The 17511-nt window shown below is 33.7% G+C and overlaps 1 protein-coding gene across 1 annotated transcript in view; it reads left to right on the top strand.

Moving 5' to 3' along the window:
- The first annotated feature begins 1109 nt into the window (after window positions 1–1109).
- Window positions 1110–17511, top strand: part of hid (head involution defective) — a 49764-nt gene continuing 33362 nt past the window's right edge. The window contains exon 1 of the mRNA XM_073981666.1: window positions 1110–2140. Coding sequence (XP_073837767.1) covers window positions 1918–2140 — 223 coding nt within the window. The 5' untranslated portion in view covers window positions 1110–1917. The remainder of the gene's footprint in view (window positions 2141–17511) is intronic.

The following is a 17511-nucleotide window of genomic DNA, read 5'->3' on the forward strand; positions in this document are numbered from 1 at the left end:
AGGCAAGAACAAAGAACTTCAGAACATAAGTGAAGAATTCCTTTTTAAAATTGTCTATGGAAATGGGAACTAGCCCATGCTGTGGATCGTCCACATTCAAAAATAATCCGGTCACAGATCTCCAGATAAAAAACGTGCACTCTGTAGCACTGTGTAATTATTTTCAATGTTTATAGGCAGAGCTGAGCAAAATCGAGAGAGAGAGGCAAATTTAAGGGAGAATAAATATTTATTTTTTCTTGATGTTTTATTACTTATTTCAACATTTTTTTAAACATTAGTGTTGTCTAAAATCCCACAATGCAAATTATTAAAAAATATAAATAAAAAATTGCATAAACTTTTAATTGTTTATTGTTCACACAAAACTAAGAGTACGCTTTCACAATTTACCTGTGTGCTAGCACACAGGCGTGCTCACCCCTGGTTTATAGGCCTATGCCAAAGTAGGCATATTAACTCTTCTTTGGGGCTCTCTGCCTCTTTTTTTTCCATACTCCCTGTTTATGTTCTCTTTTTTAGGGGGCAATTCTAAGTTTGATTAATCAAAGCCTCTTTTTTATGACACAGCTCAGCTCCTCTGACTAGAGAACAGGGTTTTGGTGTTTGTGAGATACCTCTTCTTCTTCTTCTTCTGCATCATGACATTACTGGTTCTGTTTTGTCGAATAGATGGATGGATGGATGTTTGGATGCATGGTTAAGATATTTCTTGTTGTGTTTGTATTTGTTGTGCATTGGCTTGTTTGACTATGTTGCGTGCATGATTTTTTTGTTGTTGCACTGCATTGATGCACTGCATAATGTGAGCCTACCAACAACCATCCATCTGAGATCTCTGAGTCTGGTGTTGTGTGTTTATTTGTTGTTGCTGGATTCATAATTTTTTGTTGTGATTCTCGTTCTCGCAGCTAGCCTGTTCTGTGTTGGTCGGTGAGTGTGTGTTTGCATTGTTTTTCATTGTGAGTCGATTTTTTTATAATTCTGTGGTTCGGTGTTTTGTATGTTGTCGTTATTGTTGCTGTTGTTCTGCTGTTCTTGTTGCACTGTGTGTCTGTGTGCTGCACTGCAGAGTAGAGACAATAAGCAAAAGTGCTCCCCAATCAGTCGGGTATGGTGTGAGGCTCCTAGCCACATTGCCAGCAGTTGTATTCGAGCTACGAAGCGAGTAAGACGTGTGTTGTTGTAATTTATCTATACGTTCGACGACGTTTTAAGTGCTTTTTAGTTAAGATTAAGAAAAATCACTGACCATAACAAGAAGAAGAAAAATAAAGAAAAAGACAACAAACAAAATTCTACTAAACAAAAAAACACGCAAAGTGCCCCGAAATAAAAACAAACAATAAATATTTAAAGTGACCAAGAAAAGTTATTTACTAAAAATTAATTAAACAATTAATTAATTGTACTAAACACGACTTTTGTGAAAAAGAAATTGTGCAAAACAAAAAATAAAAAAAATTGTGAAATTCATATCCTTGCAAAGAGTTGAAAAAAAACAGTGCCAAACAAACTACTGCAATATAGCAAAGTATAAAAAACATGTAAAAAGTTATTGTTTGAAAAAGAAATTAATTTATGAAATTCTCTAAATTTATTAAGAGAAGTCACAAAAAAGAAAGTTAACACCACACCAACAATAATAAAACAATTAAAAAATATAATAACAAACTAATAAAAGGAAAATTGTTCCTTGCCCAAAATACAAAACTGCCCTCCAAATAATTCACTAACAATTTGTTAAAATAATTGTTTTGCCTTTGGCAACAGCAACAAGGACAACCGAATATTGCCAATTATCAATTTAGTTGTTGCTGTTGTCACCTTAACGACGACATCATTATCAGTGAGTGTCTTCATCAACATAATTTCTGTGAAAAATTCTATTTAATTGTCAAACATACAACAAACACAATGGCTGTGCCCTTTTATTTGCCAGAGGGTGGTGCGGATGATACCGTCTCATCCGCCGGCAACACATCCTCAGATGGCACCAACAGTGCTGCTAGTTCATTGCAAGCTTCACCAAATACCACCTCATCAGCAACACAAACGCCAATGCAAAGTCCTTTGGTGCCGGGAGATTTAATGGTGATGGCACTTTATGAGGCATTGTATCGTTATTCAGTTAACAGTGGTAAGTGAAATGAAAAATTAACAAAATTCAAAACAATTTTCGAATAGAAAAAAATGATAACAATAAAATTATGATTTTATTTCCTTTTAAACAAGAGGAAGAAAAAATATTAAATATTTTTGAAATTGTTATCTAATACTTTAAAAATTATTATTTGGAGAACATTTTTAAGTAAAAATCTTCTCTATATTATATATACGAGGCAATAAAAATATTAATTTTATTTGTAAATAAAAACTTCTTAAACCGGCTTTTAAAAATTAGTTTTTAATTGCACAATTTTTTAAAACAGACTTAGGAAAAAAGGTTTTGAACATAAATTCCTCCTTTTATGGATATAATTTTCCTTTTCTTAAATCGTACTTTTCTGCAAAAATTAAATATATTTTAAACAAATAAATTTTTTTGTAAAAATATTTATATTCGGAAAAACTAAATTTTTTCATAAAAAAATAATTTTTCACAAAAAAATACCTATTTTTTTGGAAAAATTACATTTTTTCCTAAAAAATGTTTTATTGGAAAAATTAAATTTTTCTAAAAAATATGTTTTGGGAAAAATTAAATTTTTGCTTAAAAAATATTTTTTTAGAAAATTTTTTTATTAATTGTTTTTAACAAAATTTTTTTAGAAAGATTTTTTATTAAATTTATTAATTAAAAGTCAAAAATATTAAGTATTATTTTTAAATATTCCAATAGACTAATAACAATCAATTTTTATATATTCGTTCACTGCTGTATGTAACCCATAAAATGTGTTGTGAAATTCGTCACCTGATTTGAAGTTGTTTGTGTCCACAAGGCATGCGCACTCGTGTGCAAGCAAGTTAAGAACAAGTCGAGTTAAGATAAAGTCTAAATTGAACACAATGACATGCACTTGTGAATAGAAAATTATGAGTATAGGAATAGGAAACAACGAATTTCAAGTAAATTTTTGGTTTATGAAATTTAGGGTCAATATCTCTGGAACAATAAAATAGGCTCAAATTTTTGATGTTTTATTAGAACCATGACGTATCATGTCAAATCAGGCTAATCTGGTATATGAAATCTTCAGTTCTGGAAGATTTTCTGAAGACAGACGACTTTTCCAAACATAAGACCTTCCATAGGTATTTTGTAGGCAGAAAAAATTTTTCTTTTTTTTTAATTTAAATTAAAGCATGTATGATCATGCATAAGAGTTATCTTGTAAATAGAATCCACAATTCTGGAAGATCAAAGGATATGTGCCCACAATTTCGAATTTTACGATTGAACGTTACGGCCAATATATCTTTAAAAGAATTTAAACATTTTTTTAATTGCCTCAGTTAGTGAACTTATAGGTATTACACAAAGGAAGTGTTCTATTGCTTTGTTCCTTCATGACTGCTTTCCCCTTAAATTTGATTTTTCCTCGGTCCTTAACTGTTCTATAATAAACGGTCCTTCTATGATAAACGAAGAGAAGATCTATAAAAGCTCGAATAGATGATCAGAAGCTTTATGGAGGTTCGAATAGATAAGCTCTGAAGAGGTGCGGATAGATGATGAGAAAAACTAGAATGGTTGGAACAGGTGATAAAGAGGTTCGAATTGATGATAAAAAGTTTAATAGAGCGTCGAATAAATTGCGAGAAGCTTCAAAGAGGACCAAATAAATGAAGATGAGCTTTATAAAGGTTTGAATAGATGATCAGAAGCTCCATGGAGGTTCGAATAGATGATGGGAGGCTTAATAGAGGTTCCAATAAATGATGAGAAACACTAGAGTGGCCGGAAGAGGTGATGAGGAGCTCTACGGAGGTTTGAATTGATGATGAAAAGTTTTATGGAGGGTCAAATAAATTATTAGAATCTTCATAGAGGGCCAAATAAACGAAGAGAAAAACTATAAAGGTTCGAATAGATGATCAGAAGCTTTATGGAGGTTCGAATAGATGATGGAAGGCTTAACAGAGGTTCGAATAGATGATGAGGACCTCTATAGAGGTTCGAGTAGACGATTAAAACGTATATAGAAATTTAAATAAATATTGAAAAGCTCTTTAGTGGTTAGAATATATGATGGAAAGCTCTAAAGAGGTTCGCGTAGGTAATGAGAAGCCTATAAAGATTCGGAAAGATGTTATAAAGAGGTTCGGTTAGGTGATGAGAAGCTATGTATAGTACATATTTGCTCCTTCGACGTGCAGAAATTCTTAATTTATTATTAAGATTTCTTTGAATGTCTCAATTTGTATGCCATCTGCCTTTGGGCAAACGAGGTCATATACACTTTCATACTACCAAAAATGGGTTCCATCGTAATAATGGTTTTCGACCCCATGTATGTTTGGACGTAATCCATTTCAGAGCATTTGCAGTCGATTTAAACTTGAGGTCCTTCTATCGGCCTGGATGGATGCACAGTAAAATAATACATCGTAATCTTTCTTCAGGACATAGATTAGTCTTGAATATGGACTATATCGATCCATTTATTCGGATACCTCCCATATAAAATTTCAATTTTTTTAGCAATAAGTTACAGTAAGGACATCCGAAGCTTTTTGAAAATGTTGCTTCAGGATGCCCTTGTGGCTTTTACTACGAAGGGGCATATCAATACGTACTGAGGGAAATCTCAAAATAAAACCTGATGCCACTGAGTCATGTATGAGCAATATAACTTAGGAATGATTATCAGATTTGGCCGAAATTAAGCATATCGTAAATTTTTCCAAACGTATATCAAGTTTCAAGAAGGTCTATATCAGACAACATCATCCTCACAAAAGTTCAAAATTTTCATCGAAGGTAATCCTTGTGATTCTGATTACAATGATATAATTATTTTGTGGGCAAGTTTATGCTTGCTGACATAATGGCCCAAAAGCTCTAAAAAATCCTAAACTAAACTGGCTGGTATCGAAAGAAAGGACTTCCATAAATGGACCATGTCATTTCGTTCCTCATTAATCCAATTTGAGACAATACTTCCTGAGATGTAGACCCAGAAATTATCAAATATTTTGGGCAACTTCGTCATACTTCTCTTATTTTAAAAGTTTTAATAGCCTTTTTTAAATTCTGTAATTTTATTCAGTGTAGTCTGCGTAGATTAGGACTGTCAGTGGAATAATTAGACCTACGGCTTATGATACCTATCCCACAAACACCTAAAAATGTACGCTGGGAAATTCTAAAATGTAGGTCCACCACTTCTGTTATTGTTTTTATTTCAAGTCACAGGATGAGAATACATCTATCTACCCAGCAAATTGTTTGTAGCCAAAGAAGTAGATGAATCATGAGTGCAAGTGACTTCGGATTACATATTTTCATGTGAAAGAAGTCATGATTTTTACAAGGGCATGGTGCAGCGAGGATACAGTCCATTTTTCATGAACTACATGAACTGCTTCAAAAAAACTATGCAACCACAATTTCAAATAGAACAACTTCAAATAAATTTAGCTGGGTATGTCAACAATGTTGGTTGATACTTTTTTACTTATCATAACAGAAGCTCTTATATCGATTACAATTTTCAGAAAATAATTTAATTGAAAGTTTAACTGACTTATTTGACACACATTTCGGAATGGCGATCAATAATGGGAATCCTAAAGAAATGTGCGTGGCTAAATAGTACATATACAGATATTTCTTAGATCATTAGATCCAATTTTATAAAACTGTGTATGTAGAAACCCGAATTAAAAAAACGTAATTTGAAAATTTCAGCTAATGTTTCGGAAGACATCCTTGTTTGCATTTTCAGTGTTGCACAGTGTAATCAAAGATAACAATAATGAATGTTCAGGTGCAACAAAAATTTTTTTCAGTTCCTACAAATCCTTTCACACTTTCCTTCTTATAAATTTTCACTAATTTGCTAACATTTTCTCGACTCTAAAAATATCACACGCTTCCTTATTGTAACTATGAACGCATTAACTATTTCCTATCTTCCTATCATAACCCATTTATGTTACCTATAACCCATTTATGTAAACTTCATCCATAGTTTTTCAATTTTCTAGCCCATCATTTTGGCAAAACTCAAAGTTTCACATTTCCATTTGTATTAACTGTGTCATTGACCTCAATTCGTAGTCTAAATTTTGAAATTTCATCACATTAATATGTAGAGGATACTATGCACTGCATTTAAGAAGGCTTGTTCACAAATCCATATATTTTTGCTGATCTTGCTTAAGTTATTAAAACCCATTTTTTACACAGCTCAGCAAAACAAAAGCAAATGCTTAGGCAAGTCATTAATTACTCACACCTGCTATACTGTGTGTCGCATCGTCATTGTAGCTACGATTTAACCACCAAACAAAGTCTTGCGGCCATTTATAATTTCTTTTCTTTCAATTTAATGTAAAATAATATTCACAACTCTATGCTATAATTATATTATGGCAATAAATGCGTACAATAATCAGCTTATGTATCCAATTACAATGCACATAAAAAACCCGAATCAGTATTTTTTATGTTCTTCGACGACGAGTAGAACATTCATATAAAAAATTGTCTTAAATTACCAAGAAAATAAGAGATAGCAATGAATCGAAGGAACACCGAGTCATTTAAGGTGTAGACAGTAATGATGATCATGACGATGATAGTAGTTGAAGTAGTAAAAATGTATACTAAGTTAAGTGGATAACTAGCATGGAAGTAGAAGAAGAATATTATTGATTTATAGAGAAACTAATAAAAACTATATTTATATTAAGTATTTAGGGATTAGAATGGTTGGCTATGGGAAACTATAACAAGATGGAAGAAAGTACCTATTATTTATGGTGTTCTAATAATAAATGATCTAAATATGGGTAACGTAGGATAGTGAACTTGGAAGCCAAACTATTAAAACACAAAAACTTAAATTATAAAAATTCTATTATTTAGAGCAGACCTGCATATCGATGGCTTAATGTAAAAATGTTAGAAAAGGAGACCTAACTAGAGCCGACATTTTTTGGGCGAGAAAACTTAAAAAAAGCTAAGTAGATTATAATCCACTTATCATTCTACCATTCAAAAGAAAACGAGAACAAAGTTGAGAGCATTTACCCACCAAGAAAGAAAATATGAGAGTAAATATTGGAATATCGGGAAAAATAGGAAAGTGATTTTGTATCTCATGAAAATCTTACATATTAACAAAAAAATAGTGGCTTTCGGATGGAAATAAGAAACTGCACGTGTATGTAATGTGAGGTACCTATACAGTGTGAGAAAACTACATCACGAACGAAAATATGTAAAATTTCTTGAAATATTTGTTTCTGTGTAAGAAGTCTCCTTTCCTGTAAGCTAACAAAAAATCGAGACTTCTTAAGCTTTTTCTAAAAAATATTTGTTCTTCTTTAAAACATTTAGTGTTGTTTAAATTAATAAGAATTACATGTTTAAGGTTTTCATACAAAATCAAAAATTATCAAAAATAGATTTTTTAATTGATTGCGTCTTAGGCCAATTGAAATTTTGTAAGTGTGGAATTACATACATATATATAACAGACAAAACTTTAAAAAGGCGAAAACCTCACAAAAATATTCGAAGTAACCGAGTTTTACGTAATTTTTATAAGTATTTCGGTGGCGTTCAAACAACCAATGACAATAATTGTTTCAATAAAATACGTAAAATTTTTGTTGTATCAAAAATTGTTGGCTTAAATAGCCTTTTTATTGAACAATCGATATGTATTTAAGTCATACTTTTTATTGTTTGGATTTTTCATAGTGGATTTCTAGTCTCACGTTAAAAGGTGTATTTTTTTATTTGTATACGTTAAGGTTAAGTTCAAATGCTCCTTCAAAATGTAACCAATTACAAGAGACAATTTGTAATAATAGCCCAAAAAATATAAAAATTCATTTTCAGTTTTTATTTTAATTATCTTTTAATCCATAACCACAAACTTGTGTAGTGTAATTTTCTTTCTCTCCCTCCTTTGCTTGATAGTAAATAGCCAAAATATATAAAAATTCAATTCAAAATTAAATCCATAACAACAAACTTGTGTAGTGTAATTCTCCATCTCACCGTCCTTTGCTTGATATTAAATTCTTAAAACTCTTCACATTTCCCTACTTTAAGCAGCTTAAATGAGTCATAAAATCAAGTCAGACACCACACCACCACCATTTGCAATAGTTTAAAGAAATATTTTATTCCTTTCCCCACCTCTGCTTACCACAAATCTTGGTAACAAAATGTTTTATGTTACGTTTATTTATAATTTAATTGAAAAATAAATATAAAATAATGTAAATTTTGATAGCAAACACAAATCTAGGAAATGTTGCGAAATTCATAAAAAAACAAAACCAAAAGCAGCGGTAATAACACCAAAAACCACAAAATCTTATTGACCAGCAGTAGCAATTTAATAGAATAAGGCAAGGGGGCAATAGCCAAATAGTTGTTTTTGTTTATTTACCAATATTATTTAAATAATAACCGTTAGCTAAACATTTAATACACAATACTTGAAGTCTTAATTAATGGTCTGGTAGCTATAAAGGCTTGTATTTTTTGGTACTATAAAATTTTTATGTGACTTATAAATTGCAACTTAGAAAAGTTTTGTACGATTCATAACAATTGTCTAAAAAAAAAAAAAATTATGTTACAGTGTTTTATTTGTAAATGCACTAAAACTAGAAAATATTTTTCGCTTTTTTATTATTTTTTATTTTTAACTTTTTAGTAAATATATATTTTTTTGACCCCTGAGAGTCCCTTTCGTTATCATTTACAGTCAATTTAAGCCGAAAATGTAGATAAAAACTTTAAAATACCTGAAATCGCGTTGTACCGCTATATGGGGGGTACACCATAACCTGGACCTATGTTCACAATATTTGATGAGGAAGTATCTGTATCATTGGGAACTCCAAAGGCCAATCCATAGCCAATTCGAGCTAAAAATGAAGATAAAATCCTCAAAATACTTGAAATCGGGTGATACCGTTATATGGGGGCTATAGGATTGGTTTTCCGTTTTATATTCATGTATAATCATCCAAATGTGAAAAGTGTGCAAAGTTTTAGTTCGATGGGCCAACTGCAACTGTGCGGAAAATGAGTTACTAGATTTGAACTAAACAGACACCAAAGCAACTTAAATAAAACATTGTAAAATATATAAATATATAAATTTATATTTAATATTTATATATAAATTTTGATGAGTTTTTATTAAAGATTAAATGAAATTCTACATCGAAAAAAAACTCACTCACAAATTTATTAAAAATTAAAAATAAAATCATTTTATTTCCCAAATTTGGATTTATAATTTATTTTCGTATTAACATCAATTAACAGGTCCTAAGAAGTGCATAACACTCTACAATAGGGTGATGACTTTTTTACAACCTTGTACTTATGTATCATATTTTGATGAGTATTAGAAAAAACAAGTAAAAAAGTTTCAGTCGGCTTTGCCGATAGATATACATATACCCTAACTTTCACCTCCGGACAGATCGAATGTATTTAAGGTCTCTTCAGGAACTTGCCGACAAAAATGTGGATTAGGAATTAACTGCACTAAGACACAAATGTTGAACTTTTGTAAGGCAGGTAACCTTGGGGAGGACCAATATGGGTCATTTTAGAAGTTAAACTAAATTTTGATAAAATATTAGGAGATCCAAAGTTTGGACCAAATTAGTGATATCGTCCTAGCATTTTAGTGAAATATTTTAAATATTGGGGAGATGTACCGAAAGTTGTGGACCGGTATTGACCATGAAACTAAGTTTGGATATAATATGACGAAGACCAAATGTTGGACCAAATGGTGACGTAGGGGTTTTTTACACCTTTCGGGCTGTTTTCCCAGAAAACTTTTACCGTCGTAATGAAGGTAGCGAATGCAAATCGCTTCAACAAAAATCAACGTGATTCGAGAACAGGTCTTAAAGTGAACTTATCCGAAATTTTGTGTGAGAGGTACCAGAAGGAGTAGGCAAATATAGTCCATATTCGAACCTGATCTATATCTGGTAGATATATTATGATGTGCAAAGTATAGATTACACCGGTCACTTCCTTCAAGAGTTATCGTGCGCAAAATTTTTCCGAACATTTTTGAAGTTTTGTGGGGGAGGTACCTAAAGGTGTGGACCGATATAGCCCATCTTCGAATTTAAACTATGTTTTGATAAAATATTACGAAAACCAAATTTTGGACCGAATTGGCATGTCCGTTCGAGAGGTATCTTGCGCTCCAACCACTACACAAGGTGTCATAGGGGCTTTTTGCAGCTTTCCGGAAATTTTCTCAGAAAGTATGGACATGCCCCTGATGAAACTTGTACCGTCGTATGGGGGGAAGTAAATACAAGTTGTTGCAACAAAAATCAAAGCGATTCGAGAGCAGGTCCTAAACTGAACTTATCCGAAATGTTGTGTGGGAGGTACCCGAAGGAGTGGGCCGATTGAGTCCATATTGGAACCTCATCCATATTGGAACCTCATCTAAGTCTGGTAGAAATTTCACGATGTGCAAAGTATGGACCAAATTGGTAACTCCCTTCAAGAGTTATCATGCCCACAAATTTTCCGAACATTTTGGAAATTTTGTGGGGGAGGTACCGGAAGGAGCGGACCGATATAGCTCATCTTCGAACTTAAACTAAGTTTGGACAAAATATTACGAAAGCCAAAATTTGAACCGAATAGTTCGAGAGTTATCGTGCGCACCAGCCGGACAGACAGACGGACGGACATTGCTAAATCAACTCCAAATTGTCTGAAACACATTTCGTCCAAACATACTTGGGGTCTAAAACCATTATTTCGATGAGGCACAATTTGCCCGTATGAAAGTGTATATACTAGACCGGGGCGATTTGTGTGGAAGGAAAAAACCATAATAGGCGCTTCGCGTTTCTGATTCCAGAGATTGAACTGAGCAAAAAAGTCTACTGGACCATATGTCTACGATGAAAATCGAGCCTACCGATTTTGACTTTAAGTTTTTTTATCTACGTTTTTTTGACATCTTCGCATATAACAGCCAAACCATTGAGATTTTTGAGCCAACACAAAGACAAAAATTGTAGCCAAGACAGTAATTAAGAACTCTCTAATACATCGCAAAAACATTGCAGGCAGTGAGAAGGTGCAAACTTTTCGGAAAATGTCGATAAATGACACTGTGCTACAAAAGTTGCCCAGAAAAATATTCAAGCGTTCTGATGCAAAATTCCATCGTGTTGGGATCCATGGAGAACAAGAATGCCTTTTGTTCCTTTGGGTCGCTAAGTTATTGTGGTTTAAGTCTGAAAAACCCCACAAAAAAACTATAACTGAATTTCTCACAATTTTCAAAATAAATATTGAACAAAACAAAAAAAAACATTATATTTTTGAAAATTATGAGAAATTAAGTTATAGATTTTTTGTGGAATTTTTCAGACTTAAACCATTATAACTTAGCCATTTGTTAACCGATTTAAAACAATAATAGCTTATTCAAATTGAAAATTGAACTTAACAAAACCATATTTTAGAAATCACAGTTCTAAAGTATTTTTTCCATGTGTTTTATAGAAATATATATCTTCTTGGCAAAATATGTTAATAATTACTATATCTAGTACTCCCTGATGCCTAATTTTAGGCTCCATTTAAAAACAAATATTTCAAACAAAAATATGTTTCATAAATTTCTTAATTCTCCCCCATACACCACCACTTAACTCTGCCACTAATTCATGTAAACCACTATTTTATGTTTATAATTTACTATCATTATTTATCTTGCCTTATTTTGCTTTGTCGTTAGCCCCACTTTAACTCTTTTTAACACTTAAGGTCAATTAGAAAATGGGTTTGTCTAAAACATAACGTGAAAATACTGTACGAAAAAAAGAACATAACCCCCTCAACATCCAAAAACAGCACATACATGAACGTAAAGTCCCACCAAAACCCAAAGCCGTAAAGCTTTTTTCGGTTCCTTCTTAACCAGTTCGAAGTAGTTTAGGTTAAAGTATTTCAAAGTGTGTTTGTCGCGTGCCCATGTTGTTGCCTGCTGCTCCAGTTGATGCTGTGTCTGTGCCTTGCTGGCTGCCTGCCTGCCTGCCTGCCTGCATCCAAGACACAATCAATTTTTATGCTAAGCATAATATTGTATCTTATGGCATATTAATAGGCCTTACACGCCCACTTTTGTAAATGTACCTCTCTCTCTGTATGTATTTGTGATCCATAATCACTGCCAGCCAGAAACAAGCCAAGCCAACCCAACCAGCCATGTTGGAGCTGCAAATGAAGTTGTGGTTTTTTGGTTTTCTTAGGATTTTGTTGTATACGTTTTTTTTTTTGCTTTACTCCTGTACTTCTTAAGAACCAAATCAAACCAAACTGCCATAACCGCAGTAATAACAACAACATCGCAACAACAACAAAAGTTATATCTTGTAAAGCTCGCGTGCTCAGATATCAAATGACGTTTTAACGTAGTTTTATTGTTGAGGATTTTTTTTGCTTGTTTAACAAAATCTGGAAATTCAAGTTTGTTTTCTTGCTGTTGCTGCTTTTACTATTCTTTGTTGTCCAAAGTGGCCAAAAAGCAACAAGCAACAGTACGAAACGTAAGAGTATCCTTTGCCTGAAACTTGTTTTTTCCTTGCCAAAACTGACCATTAGTTTAGTGGCTTTTGACCATTTATTTAAGTTGTTAGTAGGTTTTTTGTTGTTATACTAATACGTGGTTAGTTGTTTTTGTGATCTCATGTTCAAGCTTCTGCATATTACGTAGTATTTTGGTAATGTTTTGCTGTCTCTAGAGGAAAAGGCGTGCAGAGAAAATTGCATTAGAGGAAGATCATATAAACATGCCTTTATAACTCATAATTTTAAATCGTAATTGAAATGGAATCCGTATTTGAAATGGGTTCGAATCTTCCACAAGAAAATAGGACAATTTTAGGGTATAAGGGTAAGGTTAGCCCATCTGTGTACTTATTTTCTAAATTTTCAATTGTTGTAAAATATTTATTCAAAAAACTGCTCCGAAACTTATAACTAAAACGAAAGTTAAAAATTCTAGTATACTTTTAGGGATTTATTAGAAAAAATATTCAAAGCATACATTGTTCTTTCTTTAATAACTTACCAAAAACTTCTAATTATTATTGCTAATTAAAAAAGGAAGGAATTTGTCCAATAGAAGTCGTCCCCGGAAGGCTTCTTTAGAAGAGAATTCGTTCCTGGAGGATTTCTATAGAATACAAATCGTTCCTGGACGTCTTCTATGGAATTAAAGTCGTCCCTGAAGAACTTCTATAGATTAGCAGTCGTCCCTGGAGGACTTCTAGAGAACAGAAGTCGTCCCTGAAGGGCTTCTAGAGAATAGAAGTCGTCACTGGAGGACTTCTATAGAATAGAAGTCGTCCCTGGAGGACTTCTATAGAATAGAAGTCGTCCCTGGAGGACTTCTATAGAATAGAAGTCGTCCCTGGAGGACTTCTATAGAATAGAAGTCGTCCCTGGAGGACTTCTATAGAATAGAAGTCGTCCCTGGAGGACTTCTATAGAATAGAAGTCCTCCCTGAAGGACTTCTAGATAATATAAGTGGTCCCTGGATGACTTCTATAGATTAGAAGTCGTCCCTGGAGAACTTCTATAGAATAGAAGTCGTCCCTGGAGGACTTCTATAGAATAGAAGTCGTCCCTGGAGGACTTCTATAGAATAGAAGTCGTCCCTGGAGAACTTCTATAGAATAGAAGTCCTCCCTGAAGGACTTCTAGATAATATAAGTGGTCCCTGGATGACTTCTATAGATTAGAAGTCGTCCCTGGAGAACTTCTATAGAATAGAAGTCGTCCCTGGAGGACTTCTATAGAATAGAAGTCGTCCCTTGAGGACTTCTAGAGAATAGGAGTCGTCCCTGGAGAACTTCTATAGAATAGAAGTCGTCCCTGAAGGACTTCTATAGAATAGAAGTCGTCCCTGGAGGACTTCTATATAATAGAAGTCGTCCCTGGAGCACTTCTGTAGAATAGAAGTCGTCCCTGAAGGACTTCTATAGAACAGAAGTCGTCCCTGGAGGACTTCTATAGAATAGAAGTCGTCCCTGGAGGACTTCTGTAGAATGGAAGTCGTCCATGGAGGACTTCTGTAGAATAGAAGTCGTCCCTGGAGGACTTCTATAGAATAGAAGTAGTCCCTGGAGGACTTCTATAGAATGGAAGTAATCCCTGGAGGACTTCTATAGATTAGAAGTCGTCCTGAAGGACTTCTATAGAACAGAAGTCGTCCCTGGAGGACTTCTATAGAATAGAAGTCGTCCCTGGATGACTTCTATAGTAAAGAATTCGTCCCTTATTTAGTGTCGTAGTCCTCTCTATAGGGAGAGAACTTCGTTAGCATCGAAGTCTTCTCTAGATGATTTATGTAGTATCTAAGCCGTCTCTAGAGTACTTCAATAATATCGAATGGTTTCTTGACGACTTAAAAAGTATCGAAATCGTTTCTTGATGACTTTTATATTATCGATGTCATCTCTAAAGGATTTCTATAGAATAGGCGTCGTCTCCAGAGGACTTCTATAGAATTGAAGTCATCTCCTGAGGATTTTCTATTGAATATAAGTTGTATCTAGAGGACTTCTTTAGAGTAGAAATCGCGTCTAGAAGTTTTCTATAAAATAGAAGTCGTCTCTAGAAGACTTCAAGAAAGTAGAAGTCGTCTGAAGAGGGCTTCTTTGATCATAAAAAATAGAATTTTTCCACCATAAAGTCTACATTTGGATGCGTAAGTAAGCATTTCTTAAGGATCTTAAATTCATTTTTTACATTTTTCCATATTTCCCCATTGATCATAAAAAATAGAATTTTTCCACCATTAAGTCTATTTTTAGATGCCTAAATAAACCGCTTTTAAGGAGCTTAAATTCATTTCTAACATTTTTCCATATTTCCCCTTAAATTTACACATGTAGAAAAAAACACAACAAATCCCTAATCTCGCGATGAGTCATCATTGAAATTTATACGCAAAGCAGACGCTAAAAATAAACACATAAACATTTGCATCGTCAACGTCAACATCAACATCAACATTATTGGCGGTAGCAGTAGTGGCATTTGGAAAGAAAATAAAGAAGCGGCAGCAGCATCATAAGCAATTTTTCGCAATGTTTATAATAACAAACAGCAAACACACATAGCGTCATACATACATTGCAAAGGGAAATTCTTGCACATCATAAAGTCGGTCCTTTTGCTGCGCACCGTAAAATGATGAGCCCCCATCATCTATCTAAACATTTTTTACAGACATAAATTCACACTCATTAGAATAGGCTTTTTTGCTTTGTTTTATAACACTGATTTGTCCTTCATGTAGGCGCTCTTCTTAGAGTTCTTTGTCATCTATATCATGATTTCTACTTTGTGTTTACATCCTTTTTCCGGCCCAAACAAGGTGTGGGGCCAACAAAAGCACAAGGCATGTTAGCTTTGGCTTCATTTCCTCATCATGGAATTCATCCCGCCTTAATGTGTTAAAATTTAAACGCTTTGTGTTGTTGTCAGGCGTTACATTATGTACATTCTTCACTCACACATTTATAGCTTCATTGCTGCATATTTACTAAAGGCAATGCTCTTGATTTTTGCTGCAGCAGCAACGAACTGATGATGCTTTGCCCATCAGGTTGTTTGGTCTAGATGTCCGTAAAAGGGATTCAAAACAAAAACTTGGCTGCTATTACTTGCCACATTTTTTAAATATTTTCTCTCGTTTTCTCTTTAGCTGCTACTTTTTTTCTTGTAGCCAAAACAGCTGATTTCTGCACAGGCCCAATGTTTATGTTTTTACAGTTCATATTATGTATTTCGTTTTCCATTATCCAGCGTTTTGTTTTGCTCAGCAACTTCGTAAAAATAAACTTTATGAAGCCTAAAACAGGGCGCGTTCCCATTTTTCCAATCTCTTGTGGCCTTTGTTTACTTGGCATTGCAGGCAAAGAAAAATAAAAATGGCGGCAAATATGGCCGCCTAGAAACAGCTGCTTCTGTGGTGTAGGCTCCTTATGGGGTATAGACACCTAATAGAGGGCTCGTCTGGGTTTTTAGGGCTCTAACTCACACACTCTCACATATGCATGCGATGCCGTCACGTTTGGCGTCTCCGTTTTGCATTATACCATAAAACATTGTGATGGCTTGTTTGCTTCGAATTCTTTTTTCTGTTTTGTTGGCATTTTTTATATTCAATGCCATTGACTTTGTTTACTTTGCTTTTTGGTTTGGAAAATCTGTGAAAAGAGTTTTTCTCAAGTTTTTCTTGCTAAGCCTAGTTATGATAGCATCATACAGTCTCATGGAGGGAAAGGGAGTAAAGGACATTTTCCCATACCCAATTTCTTGTTTATATTCATTCTCAACTTTAACAGGAAGAAAAGTTGAAATATTGTTGATGTGGGTGCCTCTTCCTGGTATCCTGCCATGTCTCGACATTCGACCATGAACTAACATGGCGTCACAATTTGATGTGATTTTAAAGTTCATTTGTAGTCTTAAGCAGCAAAATAAGAACAAGCTGCATGATAGAAGAATGAAATAAAGCATACCATGGGTTTTGTTTTCCTTAACATGCCTAAGTTTGTCTTGCAAGTATCGTCGTCTGTCCTAGTGCCTGCCGTAGTCGTCGTCTGGTATAATTTGAAGTGGTCTGATGACAAGATCTAGGAAGTAGATGCAAACATTTTTCTTTTCTTTTTGATCTTTGTAGACCGAATGGTTATGGAAGGAGTATTTGCCATTGAGTAGTTGGGTTTGTTAATATTTTTTCTTCTCCTTTGCCATGAAGTATGCTACAAAACTGTTATTGTTTTGTTGCCATCCTAAATGTAGGCAATACAATATATAATGTTTGCCAAACAAAAGCATGAAATAGGCGTGAAATTACTAATAGATACAAAGTTGAATGAATGAGACTGGATTTTTCTTCTAAAGGTTTTTTTTTTAGTTTAAGTGGCTGAGGATAAATGAAACGTGATTTGTAAAGGGCATTTATAATTATGACTGGCATAGGAAAAATATTTTTTTCAAGGCAAAAAAGGTGGATATGGCAGAGATGAGTCGTGTTAATGTCAATGTTTATGGAATAGAGAAATTCCAAGGGATTTGTGGAAAATAGAAGTTGTCTCTAGAGGTCTTCTATAGAATAAACGTGGTCTTTAGGGGACTTCTGTAGTATATAAGTAGTCTCTGGGGAACTTCTATCAACCAGAACTCTCTAGAGGACTTCTATAGAATAGAAATCGTCTATTGGGACTTTAATAGGATAGAAATCGTTTCAAGAAGACTTCTATAAAATGAAAGTGCACTCTAGAGGTCTCTA

The sequence above is a fragment of the Musca autumnalis genome, unplaced genomic scaffold, assembly GCF_047663935.1.
Source record: "Musca autumnalis isolate F117 unplaced genomic scaffold, ASM4766393v1 scaffold_4, whole genome shotgun sequence".
Lineage (NCBI taxonomy): Eukaryota > Metazoa > Arthropoda > Insecta > Diptera > Muscidae > Musca > Musca autumnalis.